The sequence below is a fragment of the Physcomitrium patens genome, chromosome 7 (genome assembly GCF_059467195.1).
Source record: "Physcomitrium patens ecotype Gransden chromosome 7, ASM5946719v1, whole genome shotgun sequence".
NCBI classification, from domain to species: Eukaryota; Viridiplantae; Streptophyta; class Bryopsida; order Funariales; family Funariaceae; genus Physcomitrium; species Physcomitrium patens.
Window position 1 is genome coordinate 14,943,808 of NC_143416.1, and position 15,814 is coordinate 14,959,621.

General features: G+C 38.6%; 1 protein-coding gene and 1 long non-coding RNA gene across 2 annotated transcripts; both read right to left on the minus strand.

Annotated features, from left to right (window-relative positions):
* Positions 1-6,856: 6,856 nt before the first annotated feature.
* On the minus strand, positions 6,857-12,245 carry LOC112285206 (receptor-like protein 4). Its single transcript, XM_024525865.3, has 10 exons — positions 11,478-12,245; positions 10,906-11,131; positions 9,923-10,749; positions 9,643-9,790; positions 9,383-9,454; positions 9,037-9,108; positions 8,689-8,760; positions 8,363-8,440; positions 8,041-8,213; positions 6,857-7,500 (listed from the first exon to the last, which is right to left on the minus strand). The coding sequence occupies exons 1-10, from the start codon at positions 11,602-11,604 to the stop codon at positions 7,367-7,369; spliced, it is 1,929 nt and encodes a 642-aa protein (XP_024381633.1). The 5' UTR covers positions 11,605-12,245; the 3' UTR covers positions 6,857-7,366.
* A 1,070-nt stretch (positions 12,246-13,315) lies between these two features.
* On the minus strand, positions 13,316-15,230 carry LOC149988580 (uncharacterized). Its single transcript, XR_016504242.1, has 3 exons — positions 14,954-15,230; positions 13,907-14,299; positions 13,316-13,536 (listed from the first exon to the last, which is right to left on the minus strand). It is a non-coding gene; the product is annotated as an uncharacterized LOC149988580 (long non-coding RNA).
* Between the last annotated feature and the right edge of the window lie 584 nt (positions 15,231-15,814).

Here is a 15,814-nt window from a genome sequence, read left to right on the forward strand (position 1 = left end):
GGGGGACGCGACGGAGATCTTTTGGTAGCACTTGGCAACATGTCGGTGACAACCTCGATGACAAATTGCCAGGTTTTTATTATTTTATTTTTTCCTTCACTTGTGGACACGCGCTTCACCGGTAGAGTGTCTCGAACGCATCTCTCCTCATTCCGGTGACACCTCATCCATGGTGTGGGTTTCTTCTTATTATTATTATTATTATTATTATATTCCTTCTTCTAATTAAGGTTTTTAATTGTATAATTTTTGGTTTGAAGCGGTAAACTATTCCTGTGTAGTTGAGATTTTTGAGGTGCCTCGCAGAACAGTGGCCTCGACTAGCTTCGCCATCGTGGACCGTTGGATCGTGGTCGTCCTCAAACTCGATCTTAGCCGCTGATCTCAAGTCTGGGAACGGAGAGAGGGAGCGTAAGGGAACCAGCGGGGCGGGCAGGTTTTTGGGCGTGCTTTTGTGATCTTTGGCAGAATATAACATAAATAAATATCTATTTTTTAATATAATACTATGAATAATTATACAAAAATCTATTACAACATTGTGAAGTTTATCATACAAATTACAAGCAAACACAATCAACATTGTTACAAGCACCAAGGAGGAAAACATCAATGGCAACAATTTCAAACATAATGTTTATGGATTTTGATGATAATGAAAGATATTTAACATAATATTTTATTGAAGACATTTCAAAGGTATGAATATATTTTTTTATTTTTTTATATTTAATGTGTCAAAAAAGTAATGAATACAAAGGTGTTTGAAATTAATCCAAAGGTGTTTTTAAATAAATCAAACATTAAAATATATCACATACACTATTTAATGAAAAAAGGAGATTTAAGAAGATAATGGATTATACTAATTATGCATAGTTGTAATAGTAACTTTTTTTATATAATCTTAAAGATTTGTAATATATACACCATGTGGAATGAATTTGATACACTTTAAATATCTTTAAACATGATTTAAAATTGATATATTTTAAAGATATTATTATCTTATATCACCCCTTTCCCCTCGCCTTTGGCCCCTCCCTTGTTCCCTTCCATCATTCCTACTTCTTATTCTTCAATGCATCAATGGTTTATAAGTAATTTTGGAGATCTTGTGGTCCAGATTGCCCCAGCCAATGAATTGAGTTGGGAGGCCTTGAGGTCATGTATTGACAAGTGTTGAGATTTTTTAGATGTTTTAGGTTTGGATTCGAATCTATTACAACTTTTTAATATTTTTTCATAATGTGTTATTTTTCTTTTAGGGTAGTTTGAAGGTCATATTGAACTTGGTGGTGTAGATTTTATTTGGTACTTCGAATTGGACTTACCAACGTTTTGTAATTTAGGTGGAGAAAACATAGTATTTTTTATATATGTATGTGTGAATTAAATAACTATGTTCACTGCTGGCCATGTGATCGTAATGGCATGGACGGTTTTAAAGCTCTGCGAGGCCTTGAATGGTAGGCCTTCAAAACTGGCAATACTAAAAGCATCAGTCAAAATGAAACTGTCGGAGTCAAGCTAAAGTGGATCTAACGAGAATTTACATTTGTACAGATATTTTTGTTTGTACATTGTCGTAGTTTCTTGCGGATTATCAAAGTTGGGCGTATTTGAAATATCTATATTCTTTTCTAGAGTACAATGCATGAAAAGATCGTCCTTCAAATCCTACGAATAACTACTTCATAGTGAAACAAAATTAATTAAATCAGTGCACTTATGCGGAAGCTCAAAAGTCAGTTTGAATCTGGCAAGTTCATTCAGATGCAAATTCTTGTGGCTTGAACCTTATTGATAACAAATTATGTATCAGATAAAAGAAAAGAAAAAACAGAATGATGGTGCTTCTGTTGAGATCATTAAATGTAATTGTCGCTCTTCATAATATTTATTGTAGACTACAGTAAATACTATAGCTACAATATTTAGAGTCTAGTGGAGAAGTACTGTTTATCTTCTCCTCTTTCTCTTCTTGTTTACGAAACACAACCAAATCAATAGATTTTTATATGTGAAGTTCTCTCTTCTTAAAAACCCTCTTGTCTGTATGACTTACTACTACTCTTGTGTGTGTATATGATTTATTATTACTCTTGTGTCTTTCGAAACATTCTCAACACATTATTGGCACGACTCTCTTCTACACACTATTACAATTTTTCTTTTGCTCTAGTCTTGATTCTTCAAACCTATTGCTACTCTTGCTCAGTGTCTGCCTCATGATCTTGCTGCTCTTTTTGTTGGCCCCTCACACATTAGCTGCTTGCTTAGAGTACTTATTCCACTCTCTATCCTGCTTGCTTAGAATACTTGATCCAACCTAGATTCACCCCAGCTTGCTCCCTGCTATGCTCTGCGCGTGCCGCCGAACAACTGCTAAATTGTCGCCAAACTGTTGCCAAACTACTAGCGAGCTGCTGCCGAACTGTCACCAAATTGCCGCCAAACTGCTATTAAACCCACTGCTACTGACGTTGCCATTGCCGCCCACCCTGCCATTGTTAATGCTGACACTGCCGCCCACCTTGTTGCCACGGTCATGTTGTAACATGACTATATGGTTCAGAGAGGGTGGATATCATGTTGTAACATGACTATATGGTGAAAGATGATAATATGGATCTTATTATAGAAGAGCCAAGTTAAAAGAAAAAGTAGAAAAATATGAATAAAAGATAAGAAGGTAGTAAAACTTTTAGTAGTAATGCTGCCTTTTTAGAAAAAATAGCTTCTACTTACTTTGTATGGCCAAAAATAAGGCAAAATAAGATAGATTGGAAAAATAAATGATATAGACATCTTTAGGAAGAAGTTAAGAGTAAATTCTAGTAAAAATTACTTAGAAAAAATAGATGTTGATATCCGGAGAGGGCCGGTTATGAACTAGGGTCGAAATCAGACCCTGAGGCACAAAACTGAGACTCGACGACGACTCCAAGACTCTTTAGTATATCAGAGAGTGGGATTTAATAGCAGATTAAATAAGGTTTTTATAGATGTTGATTTTGGGTGATTTGGAGTTGATATGACTTAGGAAGACCTTTGCAAAATCAAGGTTTGTTTCGGATAATTTGGATTTTATGAAATAAAATAGGGTTTATGTTTTGGATGATTTCAAGAGTTTTGTAAGAGATCTATGGGTGAAATTTTGTGGGTTTATGGTTATAGTTGTGTTTAATATGTGTCGTAAATTTGAGCTTGATCTAATGGTTGAACTGAGGAATATTGAGGTTTAAGTGGATCAAGGTCTCAGAAAGTAGAATTTTAGGTCTAGTAGGAGTTTTTAAGTTTTCTTGCAATCTACTATTTGGATTGGAATAAAAATTACGTGAGAAGATATTAGACTTGTTTTTCTATTTGTATGAGAATTTTGAGATCAATCGAACGGTGTAAAAAAGAGATATTGGCTCTGAAAGATTGGCATCAAGATTGGAGAAGGAGGCCGGCCAAAACCCAAGTACATTTTTGAGGATATCGTCAACTTGGTAACTCTGATCTTTTTCAATTTTTTGTGCTTGTTTTGAACTTAGTTTTTAAGAAGTATGCAAATTTTGAGTTAAAATCAATGGTTTATTCATTAATTATTGAGGTTTAAATCTGTTGTAGAAATTACTAGGGTTTGGTTTAGGGTTTAGTTAGGGTTTGATTAGGATTTGGTTTAGGATTTGGTTTAAGGTTTGATTTAGGATTTAGGATTTAGGGTTTGGATTAGGATTTATTTTAGGATTAGGATTTGATTAGGATTTGGTTTAAGATTTAGGATTTGGATTAGGATTTAATTTAGGGTTTAAGATTTGATTAGGGTTTAATTTAGGATTTAGGATTTGATTAGGGTTTTATTTAGGATTTAGAATTTGGTTAGGGTTTGATTTAGGGTTTAGGATTTAGTTAGGGTTTGATTTAGGATTTGGGATTTGGATTTAGGATTTGATAAAGATTTGATTTAGGATTTTATTAGGATTTATTTAAGGTTTAAGATTTAATTAATTTGGGCCTAAAGTTTGAATGAAGTCCAATAGGATTTTAACTAAGATTAAATTAAGATTGAATTGAGATATGTTTGAGAGATATTTGTGATTATTCTAATATTTCTTTAATATTTCTTATTATTTCTTTGAAATTTCTTTGAGATTTCTTTGAATTTGATTAAGCTTGTTTAGCATTATTGTGGTCCAATTAGAGCATTATTAGTATTCTATTAGAATTAGGATTTTGTTATTGCAATTTCTATTCTTTCTTCCACAACCAAGTGCCCGGAGCATTCTCAAGCAAGACTTCATGTATTATGACACCGCTATAAAGCTCGTCTTGTTTCTCAAGGATTTACTCAACGATTCAGCATTGATTATGAATCCACATATTCTCTAGTCATGGATTAAATTACATTTTGATATATTATTGGAATGATAGTTCATGCCACCCTTGAGATGCATCTAATGGATGTAGTAACTATATATCTATGTGGTTTTCTTGATGCAAATATTTATATGAAAGTTCTACTTGGCTTAGAAACAAGAACTCCAAATGGATCCGCTCCAAGACAATATCATGGTATTAAATTATATAAGGCCTTGTATGGTTTAAAACAATCCGGATATATGTGATATCAACGTCTTCAAGATTATTTAATTACAAATAATTTTGTAAGTAATCCACTAATCCCTTGTTTGTTTATCAAATAAGATATAATTGGTTTTGTGAACATCGTTGTATATGTTGATGATTTTAATCTAGTGGGCACTACAGTTGCATGTGTTATAGCTACGAGCCTTCTTATACGTGAAGTTGAGATGAAAATTCTAGGAAAAACAACTTTCTACATTGGACTTTAGTTTATGCATCTAATAGATGGTAGCATTTTTTTCTAGCAACTAACGTATATTAGACGAATCTTGTGAAGATTTAATATGATTGATGCTTATCCATTGTCCACACCAATGGTTGGACGTGGTTGTGATGGTCATGATTTATACTGTCCATGCGAGGAAGAAGATGAAATATTGGGAGATCAATATCCATACCTTGCAACGGTTGGAATACTTTTGTATTTAGCTACATCTATAAGACCAGATATTACATTTGCAGTTAGTGTTCTTGCAAGACATAGTGCACGTCCAACACTATAACATTGGAATGGCATCAAACATTTATTACGTTATTTAAAAGATATTGAAGACTTTGGATTATACTACACACAATCTACAGATCCAAAATTAGTTGGATATTGTGATGTAGGATATAAATTTGATATTGCAACAATTAAATCTCAAACATGATATGTATTTTTAAGACATGAAGCTGCAATATCATGAAAATTAGTGAAACAAAAAATAACTGCAACTTCATCCAACCATCAAAAAATTATTGCTTTACATGAAGCATCTCAAGAATGTATTTGATTGCGATCAATTAATAAATTCATTCAAACAACTTGTAGATTTTTATATGATGATTCTCCAACTATCTTGCATGAAGATAATAGTACTTGTATTGTATAGATGCAAGTTGGTTTCATTAAAGGTGATAGGACAAAGGATATTAATCCAAAGTATTTTAGTTATACACATGACTTGATTACTGATCAAGCACTTATAAATAAGAAAATTGAATCTACAAATAACCTTGTTGATCTCTTGACCAAAGCTCTCCTATTGTGTAACCATCGTCGACTTACTTATGGCATTGGTATGCGGCGACTTCCTTTTCTTGAATAACAAAGTTAATGAGCTCTTTAAATAATTAAAGAAAATGATGTTGTACTCTTTTTCCTTCATCTATGGTTTTGTCCTTAAATACAATAAGATTTTCCTAGATAAGGTTTTAATGGTGCAACAATTGTTGATCTTCCAAGATCACAAAAAAGTATAGATCATGATTCTATACAAATTTTATATTATATAAATATTATGATGAGCGAGGAGGAGTGTTGAAATTATTAAATGTAGCTGGCGCTCTCCATAGTATTTATTGTAGATTACAATAAATACTATAGCTACAGTATTTAGAGTCTAGTGGAGAAGTATTGTTTATCCTCTCACCTTTCTCTTCTTGTATACGAGATACAACCAGATCAATAGATTTTTATGTGTGAAGTTCTCTCTTCTTAGAAACTCTCTTGTGTGTATGACTTACTACTACTCTTATGTGTGTATGACTTACTATTACTCTTGTGTCTTTCTAAACATTCTCAACAGCTTCAAATAACAATTGGCAGCCTGTCCAGAGTAGAAATTTCTTTTAATTATTAAAGAAATTGAATTTTTTTAAACATTTAGTGGAGAGAAGCATAACCAATGATTGTGGAAGGAGCTTGTTCCTCTTTAGATTAACATTGTCACCTTCATTTGATATTCTTCACAAATTCTGTTCTATGGGTTTTAGAACCCTTGTAAAAAGCATATAATGTGCAGATGTATGCGTATAAGTGCATATGTGTGTTTTGTGTCACCATAATGTCAAAGTTTACGTAAAATAAATCTTATCTGGAGGTGACGTTAAAAAATTGTGGTCAACGATTTGTTGGCAGTTTAAAATGTTGCAGTAACAATACACCTTTTTTTATAGAATTTGCAGGAAACGATAACAATTTCTTGACAAATATAAAAATATCCAAAAATACTAGAGGATTGAATTCCAAAAAATAAAGAAAATGAAAAGAAAAGAAAAGAAAAAAGAATAGTATCTTTATGAAAATCTTCTTAGATATTGTAGGGTAGGATGAGAATGATTGCAAACGTCTGTAAATAAAATCATCGAAGAAGGCATTGGAGAGATTCAAATCAGATGGTGACAACTGAATGTTTGTGGTGGAGACCGAAGGAACTCAGGACCCACAGGAAACATATTTGTAGAGCAAATATGCTTTTTTCCATTCAACATGCAACCCAGTTAGTTAGACTGAATGTGCACCATTTATCCATTTCATTCTGGTGCTACTACGGCAGACCATGTTAAAACCCACTTGGTGTTGCCTACAGATCTGCGTCTCCGAACCCACCATATCGCAGCGTCCTCTTAAAAATTATAAAACCCTACATCCCTAATGTTTGCCGTTCATGCATGGCAACACTCTCAATCCACCACTTCGTTGTAGGGCTGGTCACAGCCACCCACAGAGAACATACAATGTCGGAGTGCCGTCTCTCTAAAAACCTCGTCCTGCCAATGAATATCCTGCCTAAACCTTATGACTGCAATTTTAAATTGTGCGTTGACGGAGTCCCCATTCGAAGGCCGAACGACAGTGACGTTGCATCCTCTCCAAAGAAAAAGGAAGTAGAGAAAAAACGACGTGACTGCTTTTGAATGCTTGCCATTGAAGCGCTTGGCAAGGGACTCAGTCAACTTCTGAGAGTCAATGTGGATTTAACGGAGCTGTCTCTGTACACGAAGGAGCAGGCCTGCTGAAATGGTTGGCTAGCACGCTCCTCGCCATTTGCACGTCTCTCACAAATGTCGTCCTTGCTTTCGCATACGGGGCATCTCGAGCTGCAACACAAACGAAAGGTATCAATAGCAAGGAATTTACTAGAACGAAGATGTGCTATCAAATCGGTAGATGCACTGTATAAAGCCCCGTAACCCGCTAAGAGGCAGAATGACACGAACTTTTGACCCTCCCACACCCACACATTTTCAGCAAATACAGCAAAAGACTGCTCAATCTTAGATCTCTTTCTTGATGCTCAACTCTTTACTCGCAATAAAAATTTGGATTGACTTGCAAGGATGATTTGCAAGGATTGATTTGCATCGTGTTAGTATTGCATTTGAAGTTTAGAAGTTAGTCAAGAGGTGACATGAGATATCGGAGGTTATACAGAACCTGTGTGCATCTCTAGAACCATAACGCAGCCACATCACTGACGCATGTAAGACCCTTATGATCCCATGTTACAACCAAGGAAGAAGGTGAATTCTAGTATAACAGCAAGTACTGACCCCGGTAATTATACGACAGGAGTGGAGTAAACTGCACATTGACTTGGGACTGGAACAGCAAAATTAAGCACAATGAACAATACTTACGTAATCGTTGAGCTCCCCGCAGCATGTTCATCCGCCTTTTATAGCACAGATAGCCACCCAGGACAAGTATCAAAAACCCCAGTACGAGCAAGAAGAATGTCGTCCACCTCGAGCCGTTCACACTTTCGCAAGACTGGAGACCCACTCCGCAAAGACCGTCGTTATTTGTAAGGCTGCATCAAAGCATACATCAGTTGTTGATACGAACGGAAATCCACGGCTACCTTATGAATGTAAGTAGATGAACCCCTGCTTGAACCATCAGGATTTTTGTAACCAGAGCTAAGGAGCTTGAAGATGAACGATGGATAAGATCACGTACTTCAACGTAGCACCACGAATAGGTAAAGCCCCCAAGGCTGGCGGTACCTCTCCACTCAGCTGATTGTCGTTCAACAACCTGTTTTATTCATGAGGAGCTTGAGTTTCTAAAAATTAAAAATAGAAGTGAGGGGCTATTGTTACCAAGGCCCATCAGTGTTTAGAGGAGGGCCCTAAGAAGTACAATGGAATTTGAAAACGCCTTGAAGCACCTCTCTTCCAACATCGCAAGCGCGCATGGGGCATAGACTGATAAGCACATTTTCTATTTTCATTTTAACAACGGAGACGGGATTTCAAGACGTGTGCATATGTGAGCATACTTACAATTCTTGAAGTTTAGAAAGTTGCGCAAGACTTGGAGGTATGGATCCATTCAGTTGGTTGTAAGAAAGATCCCTGCAACATAGGTACAGAGGAACATGACTTGGAAGGCGAGTAGATACATGCGAAATCAGTCCCTTAAAGTAAATCATGCAGAGCAGGATGATGTGATGGCACTCTAAACCTTCATCATGTGCCGGATCCTAGGATGTGGAATGAAAACAACGGCTTTGATGCTGAAAGGTTCGGAAAAGCAGTTGCATTTGCACAAAAGTGCAATTTGTACTGTCTGTAACCTTACACGATCACAACAGGTACAGATTGAAGAACAAGGTGGAATGATAAACTCACAACGTAGTAAGAGAGGAAATCTTGCCAAGTGATTCAGGTATAGGTCCAGTCAAATAATTTTTGCTAAAGTTTCTGCGTAATCAAATGACAAATTAGCAAAAGATGGCATTGCCAAAAAGAGTCTTAAGTTTTGCGGATTGAAATGCCCGAATACATGCAGAACTTGAAAAGAGATGGCGAGGCCTAATACATTGGGCAGTGAAAAGACCGGACAAATCTCACATATCACGATCCTCATAATGTACTAATAGAGTGAAACATCTGACTGGTACTTTTCATCCAAACACGGGCGGCTATTCATAGAAACCAAGCTTTGAATTAGTGCAAGTCAAGGAAGGCTACTCACAGTGTTTGAAGTCGTTGCAAACCCAGTAAATCGTCACCGAGTTGGCCTCCTAAGCCTTGCACATTGAGGTCCCTACACCAAGTCAAGCCCATTCCAATAATTAAAATAAATAAAAAATAAAAAATAAAAAACGTTCGTACCCGATAAGTAAACAAATAAACTAACGATCTAACAAACTAACAGCCAGTATATCCAGATCTCAATTACACTGAGAGAAACATCAGAGAAGAATTTGCCGAAGCGAAAGATTGACAACTTACACGCCACTGATGAACCAGGTACCAAACGCTCCGTCAAACTCACAGTTTACGCCATCCCACGCGTGAACTTGAGGAACACATGGATCTCCATTCCATCCCAATCGTGCAGGGAGGCTCAAGCTATGCTTCATACTCTGAAGTGCCCATACTGCCAGAGGAAATTTTTTAAGACTAATTCAGTCCACAATCTCTTCTATCTGTCGAACTCTAAAATCCTAAACCCAACAAATTGAAGAGGAAAAAAATAATAATGACCATCTACAATGGAAATGAACCAAACCGTTATCAGTAGCAGTAGGCTGCTCTCGTGTGATCAGCTGAAAGACTTCAAATGCATTCACCGCAATCTCTCCTGTTAAGGGTTCGAAAGTGAGCTCAAAACTCTTCCTCTCCACAAACACGGTCTTGTTCAGCACAAGAGCTGTAAATGGAGCCCCTGCGATTTTCACGATGTCTACAACTTCAAACAGAGGTTGTCCGTTTGCAAGCACATTGAACACTCGCATGTTGGGACCTGTAATGCTAGGATCTATTTCTGCGAAGTGTAGCCAGACTGAATAGTTTTGATTCGGTACAACGGGGATAGTGTAGGACAGCTTGTTGCTAGGCCCTGTTGTGGTCGCTGACTGGTATATGGCCTGAGGGTATGTATTAGGTGGATCGCTGTACTTCGTAATATTGTTCGATGTGTTTAGTAAACTAATATCGGATCTGGCAGTGAATAGGGTTTGATCAGTGGCCCAATACCGGTCACCACTCCATGGATCGGCATGCAAACTGACGCCATAGCCAGACTTTTCCGCTCCTGCTGAAACTCGCTTCACCGTCTTCAGGATCACATTGGATGGAGATGAAGCACCCAAATTGTATGCGCTATCATGAATCTGCAAAATTTCAATTGAGGCAACGACTGGATTCCCATGGCCAGAGCTGTGGAAACAAATTGTTGCCGCTCCATCAAGAATACGTACAGTAGAATCTGCGTACTCATAGTCTACTGCGGTGCTCCACCCACGGGTTAACGAGTAGACTAATGTCCCTTCCAGCGATACATCAAATTCGGGCTCCCGCCCAGAATTGTCCTTCACACCGTAGCTGAAGTAGAATCTGTTGGAAATTGGACCCAAGCAGTGTAAGAGAGAGGACAACAAAAATGCGAATCCAGCGAACACTGCGCCGCTATTCCTTCCACTCTTACTCAACAGACCTAAAACTTAAAAGTCGGGTCTGTACGACAATCTAAACAGTTGTGAAAATGAGTACCTTATCAGATACTGGCCATTTGGGACAGAGACGTTGTAGCAATTTTCATTACCGTCTGAAAGCTCAAAGTAGCGAACGGTGTCCAGCTGCGAGGCTATCCGACTAACAGTAGTCAAATTCCCTGAGCTTCCTCCTGTGTAATTCATATCTCTTAGCCATAGATAACCGGATTCCGGAGCGTGCGATTCGGTTTCCGACCCGCATGCAATTCGCACTGCAATTGGAGCTGCGAGAGGAAGAAACTCGGTGAACGCCTCGCCAATGAAAATCAAAGGATAACAAATATATGAATTTAAGCACAAATTTTCAACACTGTCGACATAGACTCTAAATCACAATACCCTTAGAGAATGCACGATGAATGTGACGAGTCGCGACTCGATCAAAAAAGACGGTAGTCAAGTTCCTGGAAAGAATCTGCCAGCATTGCTACGCAGTCTGACAATGTTAGACGAACCCCACGGAGGGAATGACTTAAGCAACAGTTCACAAACCGACACAAGTGACCAATCTAGCACCACATCTTAGTCTCTAAGTAATCAACTAACATTCAAGTGTGTCAGAAAGTATACCTCCACTTTGGCCAGCTGTGGAAGTAGCTCGAAAGAAAATCGAAAGAGCTACAACGAAGAGGGTCAAATGAACGCGATCCATGATGCTCCCCAACGACAACTTCCGGCAGCTTGGCACGCTCAGCATTGCTAAGAGGGATAACGTGACGCAACAAAATCAGTCGCAATAATATCCACGTGCAATTAATAACCACGTGTACTCTCACATCCTCTGTAACCGCAAATTCCCATGGGAGCCCCCTCACGCGAAGAGATCTGCACCACCTTGACAGTCAGCTCTCGCATAACCTCGGACTATGGCCACTGGACCACCATAGATGCTGCCACAGAAAGGTATTACGTTGGCAGCATTGAGAATGGGATTCACAATTCTCGTTGCAACGCAATTTCACAGTAACAGATCCATCGAGGCAATCGACAGCTGGATCTCAGTTGTGATTCGGCCCAGCCTCCCCCCCGCCTAATCGAACCTTTACACAGGACAAGTACCCACTTCGCAGCGCCGAACCGCACCCACTTACCACTACTTGTGAACTCTTCAACCGATCTAAGATCAGCTTTCAAATCCTCCAAAATCAAACTGATTCGAATGGAAGGAGCTTGATCTACGCGACACACGACTACAACCACAGTCTCAAAACTGGGTGTGAGGAATAGGCGTCCTCCGAGACCCACAAGAGCAAATCGATACACTTAAGATTTGATCTACATCGCCTCCCCGCCTCCACCTACTTTGGGTTCAGACGCTCGGAGTCAAATCACACAAGCCCAGAATCAAGCCACTTGCCTGGCACGGTTAGAGGATATTAATGGGCTGTGATCCGTGAAGATGTTTGGCGCAACTGTAACATCAAAATCAACGCAAAAATTTCGTAAAAGTGCGCCAGACTTGTGTAGATCTCGCAGAACGACCCAGCCTGCTTTCCAATTTAGCGTAGTGAACTATCAGCAGTCCTTGGAGCTGGTGGCAGCCATCCGATGTCCATGTTGGTTTTGTACAGCATGGAACTCATTGCGCACTTTGCGCAATTTGTCCTTGAGATTAGTATTTGTACTTTATGTAACTATGTCTCGTTTACGCCGCTTATCAAAAGCTTTTACTAGTGCAAAGTATTTTTGTAATGAAGTTCGCAAGAGAAATTAATAATGCTCTGATTGCAATAGGACAAACGGTGCTCTAGCTGATAAGTTAGCAAACCTAAATTCCGAGTAGTGAAAGGGTGAAATGCCGATATCGAGGAATCTTCTCAGAAGTCTTATTTTAAACATTGGATCACATGTGTGCAGATTGGGTGAGGGCGCCGGGAGATTTAATCTCCAAAGTTTCCGTTATTCGTGGGCCATGTTGAGGACGGCTGGGCAATCATCTTCTATATTTGTGAGACAATCTATTCAGTAGTCGCTCTGAATGCACCATGATGTATCTCCCGTGATCTACTGGTTACCAATACTCAAAGTAGCATTTCAAACCCGCTGGGCTTCTACTGACATAGGATACAGCTGAGAAGCCTCGTACACAGAATTCATTATTGACGATTTTGTGAGACAGTCGTTAGTCTTTCCTGCGCTGCTCATGATTATAATGACCCGCATTTTGATAAAAGAGTGCTGATCAGAACTTCGTTGCAGTCGCAGTCCGACTCAAGTATGCGAAATCCGTTTGAACCTAAAGCAGTTTTGCGACTGTTCACACCAGAAAGGCGAAGCATGATGACTATGGCAGAGAAGATTAGATGAATTAAACCTGTATTCAATTGTCAGCACTGACATGGTAAGATTCTTGCTCCTGGAACCAATCCAATCCGCTTTAAAACGTATTCATGTTACTCAGACTCACGTGCTCAATTAGCGGTGGCTTCATATATCAGAATAATCACGATGAATATTGTTACGATGCCGCTTGAAGACCCAAAAAACAAAAAAACAAAAAAACCCCGACTTTCCAGGTTACCAATCATGACCAACCGTTACTCTGAAGCAAATAGAACAGCCTCCATCAACGTCACTGCAGAAACTTTTCTACCTCTCCTTCAACTGGTGCCAGTTTACGAATTGATCCCTGCATGAGGGACTACATCAGAAGGGTGCCAAATTGGCAGGATTTTACTGGAATTCAGCCATTCATGCTCTGAGCTGTATAAGCAAACCTCACAATCTTCATAAGCCAATTCGGTCCTATCGCACATACTTCATAGCGCGTGTATGATGGAGACTATAAAGAACACCTTTCTTACAAGAATCCAGTATATACTAACACGGAACACATTTCAAAGCCACTTTGAACTCCGTAACATAAGAAGCATCGTCGGTTTCTAGCCCAAGAGCCTCCATTGCAAACTAATGTACCCACGAATTGAAACAAGAGCATAATATTCCAAACACGCAACGATTCATACTGCTCCATTGAAGTACGAAGGTATAGAACAAACCGGTAATATCATGAAACTGCTGCCGAATGAGTTGACTGCTTAGAACACCATCATTAGTAGCTGAAAATGTCAGCAAGTCTTCTAGCTCAGAAGACAGTGATGCCAAATCCTTGCATCCTGATAAACTCGGAACAAAACATTTCACATCCAGCCGGAAAGCTCTCATCGGGATCCATCATCTTTGTGATATCAGGTACAATCGGTGATGATTAGCTCGTTGAATGCACTACCTGACAGCTCCAAAGGAGCTTTAACAAAATGTGCCAAACTATTTTCGGATGTCTCTGCTTTCGACGAGCGTTATCTCTTCGGGGTTAGCTAGCACTAAGAAGGATGTCGCTCCATCGATCACAGCTGTGCTAATCCAACCACTGTTTTCGCTTCAAGCAGGACCTACAGAGAACCATCGCGAAAACACACAACGCCAAGGAGGCGGAATTTTGGAGCAGATTCTCAAACACGTATTGCAAAATAGTTGCCAACACAGAAACATGTGGAATAGAGGATAATAGAAAGACAAGAATGCTCGTTCCTGAGGGGGTTCTTCCCTCATCTACGAAACACCAATTGAACAGCACTCTTCGTCACTGTTCATTCATTCTTCAAATACAGAATACCAGCGAAGAAACCTCACACTTGTCAAGTGTCACACCAAATCAATAATTCAGTACAGCACAGAACTGAATGCCTCAGAGTTTCACGAATTTTAGCATGCCTCCCATAAGTTACGAATCAAATTAAAAACCTAAATGGATCATCCGCAACTAAAAAACCGTTCCATTAAAACCAATCCCAATCTTTGCTCTCCTGCATCTCAACAATGCAAGCCAGTGATACTTCATCACAACCCTTAGACAAACAACTTTGCGAAAGAAAGGTCCTCGGCTCCACCAACAGGGAACGTAACAAGCTTTCTACATCGCCATCGCGCAGGAGCTGAACACCGGTCAAACATAAGGTGCAAAACCACACAAAACTACCACAAGACCACCTCACGAAGCCCCTTCCCAATCACAATGATGCATTACACGGACGGTCAAGTAGTACCTCCGAAATCGAATGGAAGTTCCGAGTCGATAATAACAAATGCGAGGGTTCAGCGAGTGCACTGATCGATGAAAGCGGTTCCGACATAGCCGAATACCAGGTCTGGTTGGAAACCTGATGCGAAATTGGATCGAGGACTTCGAAGAGTCGAGAATTGGGTTGAACGCCCGCGCGGGAGACTGGCTGGCAGTCTGCGAGGGCGGTGACATGCCAACTCAGCAAGTTTCGGATCTCTCAAAATGCTGAGTTGGCAAGCACCGAACCAGGGACTTCGTTATTATTATTTGCAGTCATTGTTGACAAGTACTTGTCGTTAAATGTTTCAAGAGCCAGATTGATAATTTTGAAATTCTTGTTACCAAGTTTGTCAATAGTGAACCACTCTGTTTAATATGAAATCTCATAAGAAGGAATATGAAAAATAATTAATCAATTACGGATTCTGCATGTAGGCAAATTCATTTGTGTTGGTTGTGAGAAGAAAAATAAGAAGTCACAATCTCATCTCTGAAAATAAATTTCAATGTGTTCAGTATGTGTGTAACCTAGATGCATTTAAAATAACAATAATAATAATAATAATAATAATAATAAGAGTAAAATAAAAAATACTTTCATATTTATTTTTGATAAAAAAAAAAAAAAACAAACAAACAAACAAACAAACAAACAAACAAACATCGTTGATTTCAAAAAATTGTAATTAATACTAGATATTTACTTCTCACGTGGAGATACAAATACAAACTCAGATTAATGTTGAATGATTTCAAATGCATAGTTTTTATTTTATTTTATTTTATTTCTTCTTCATATATGTGCATTCCAACATTTCAATTTATAAAAATGACAGAAAGTATG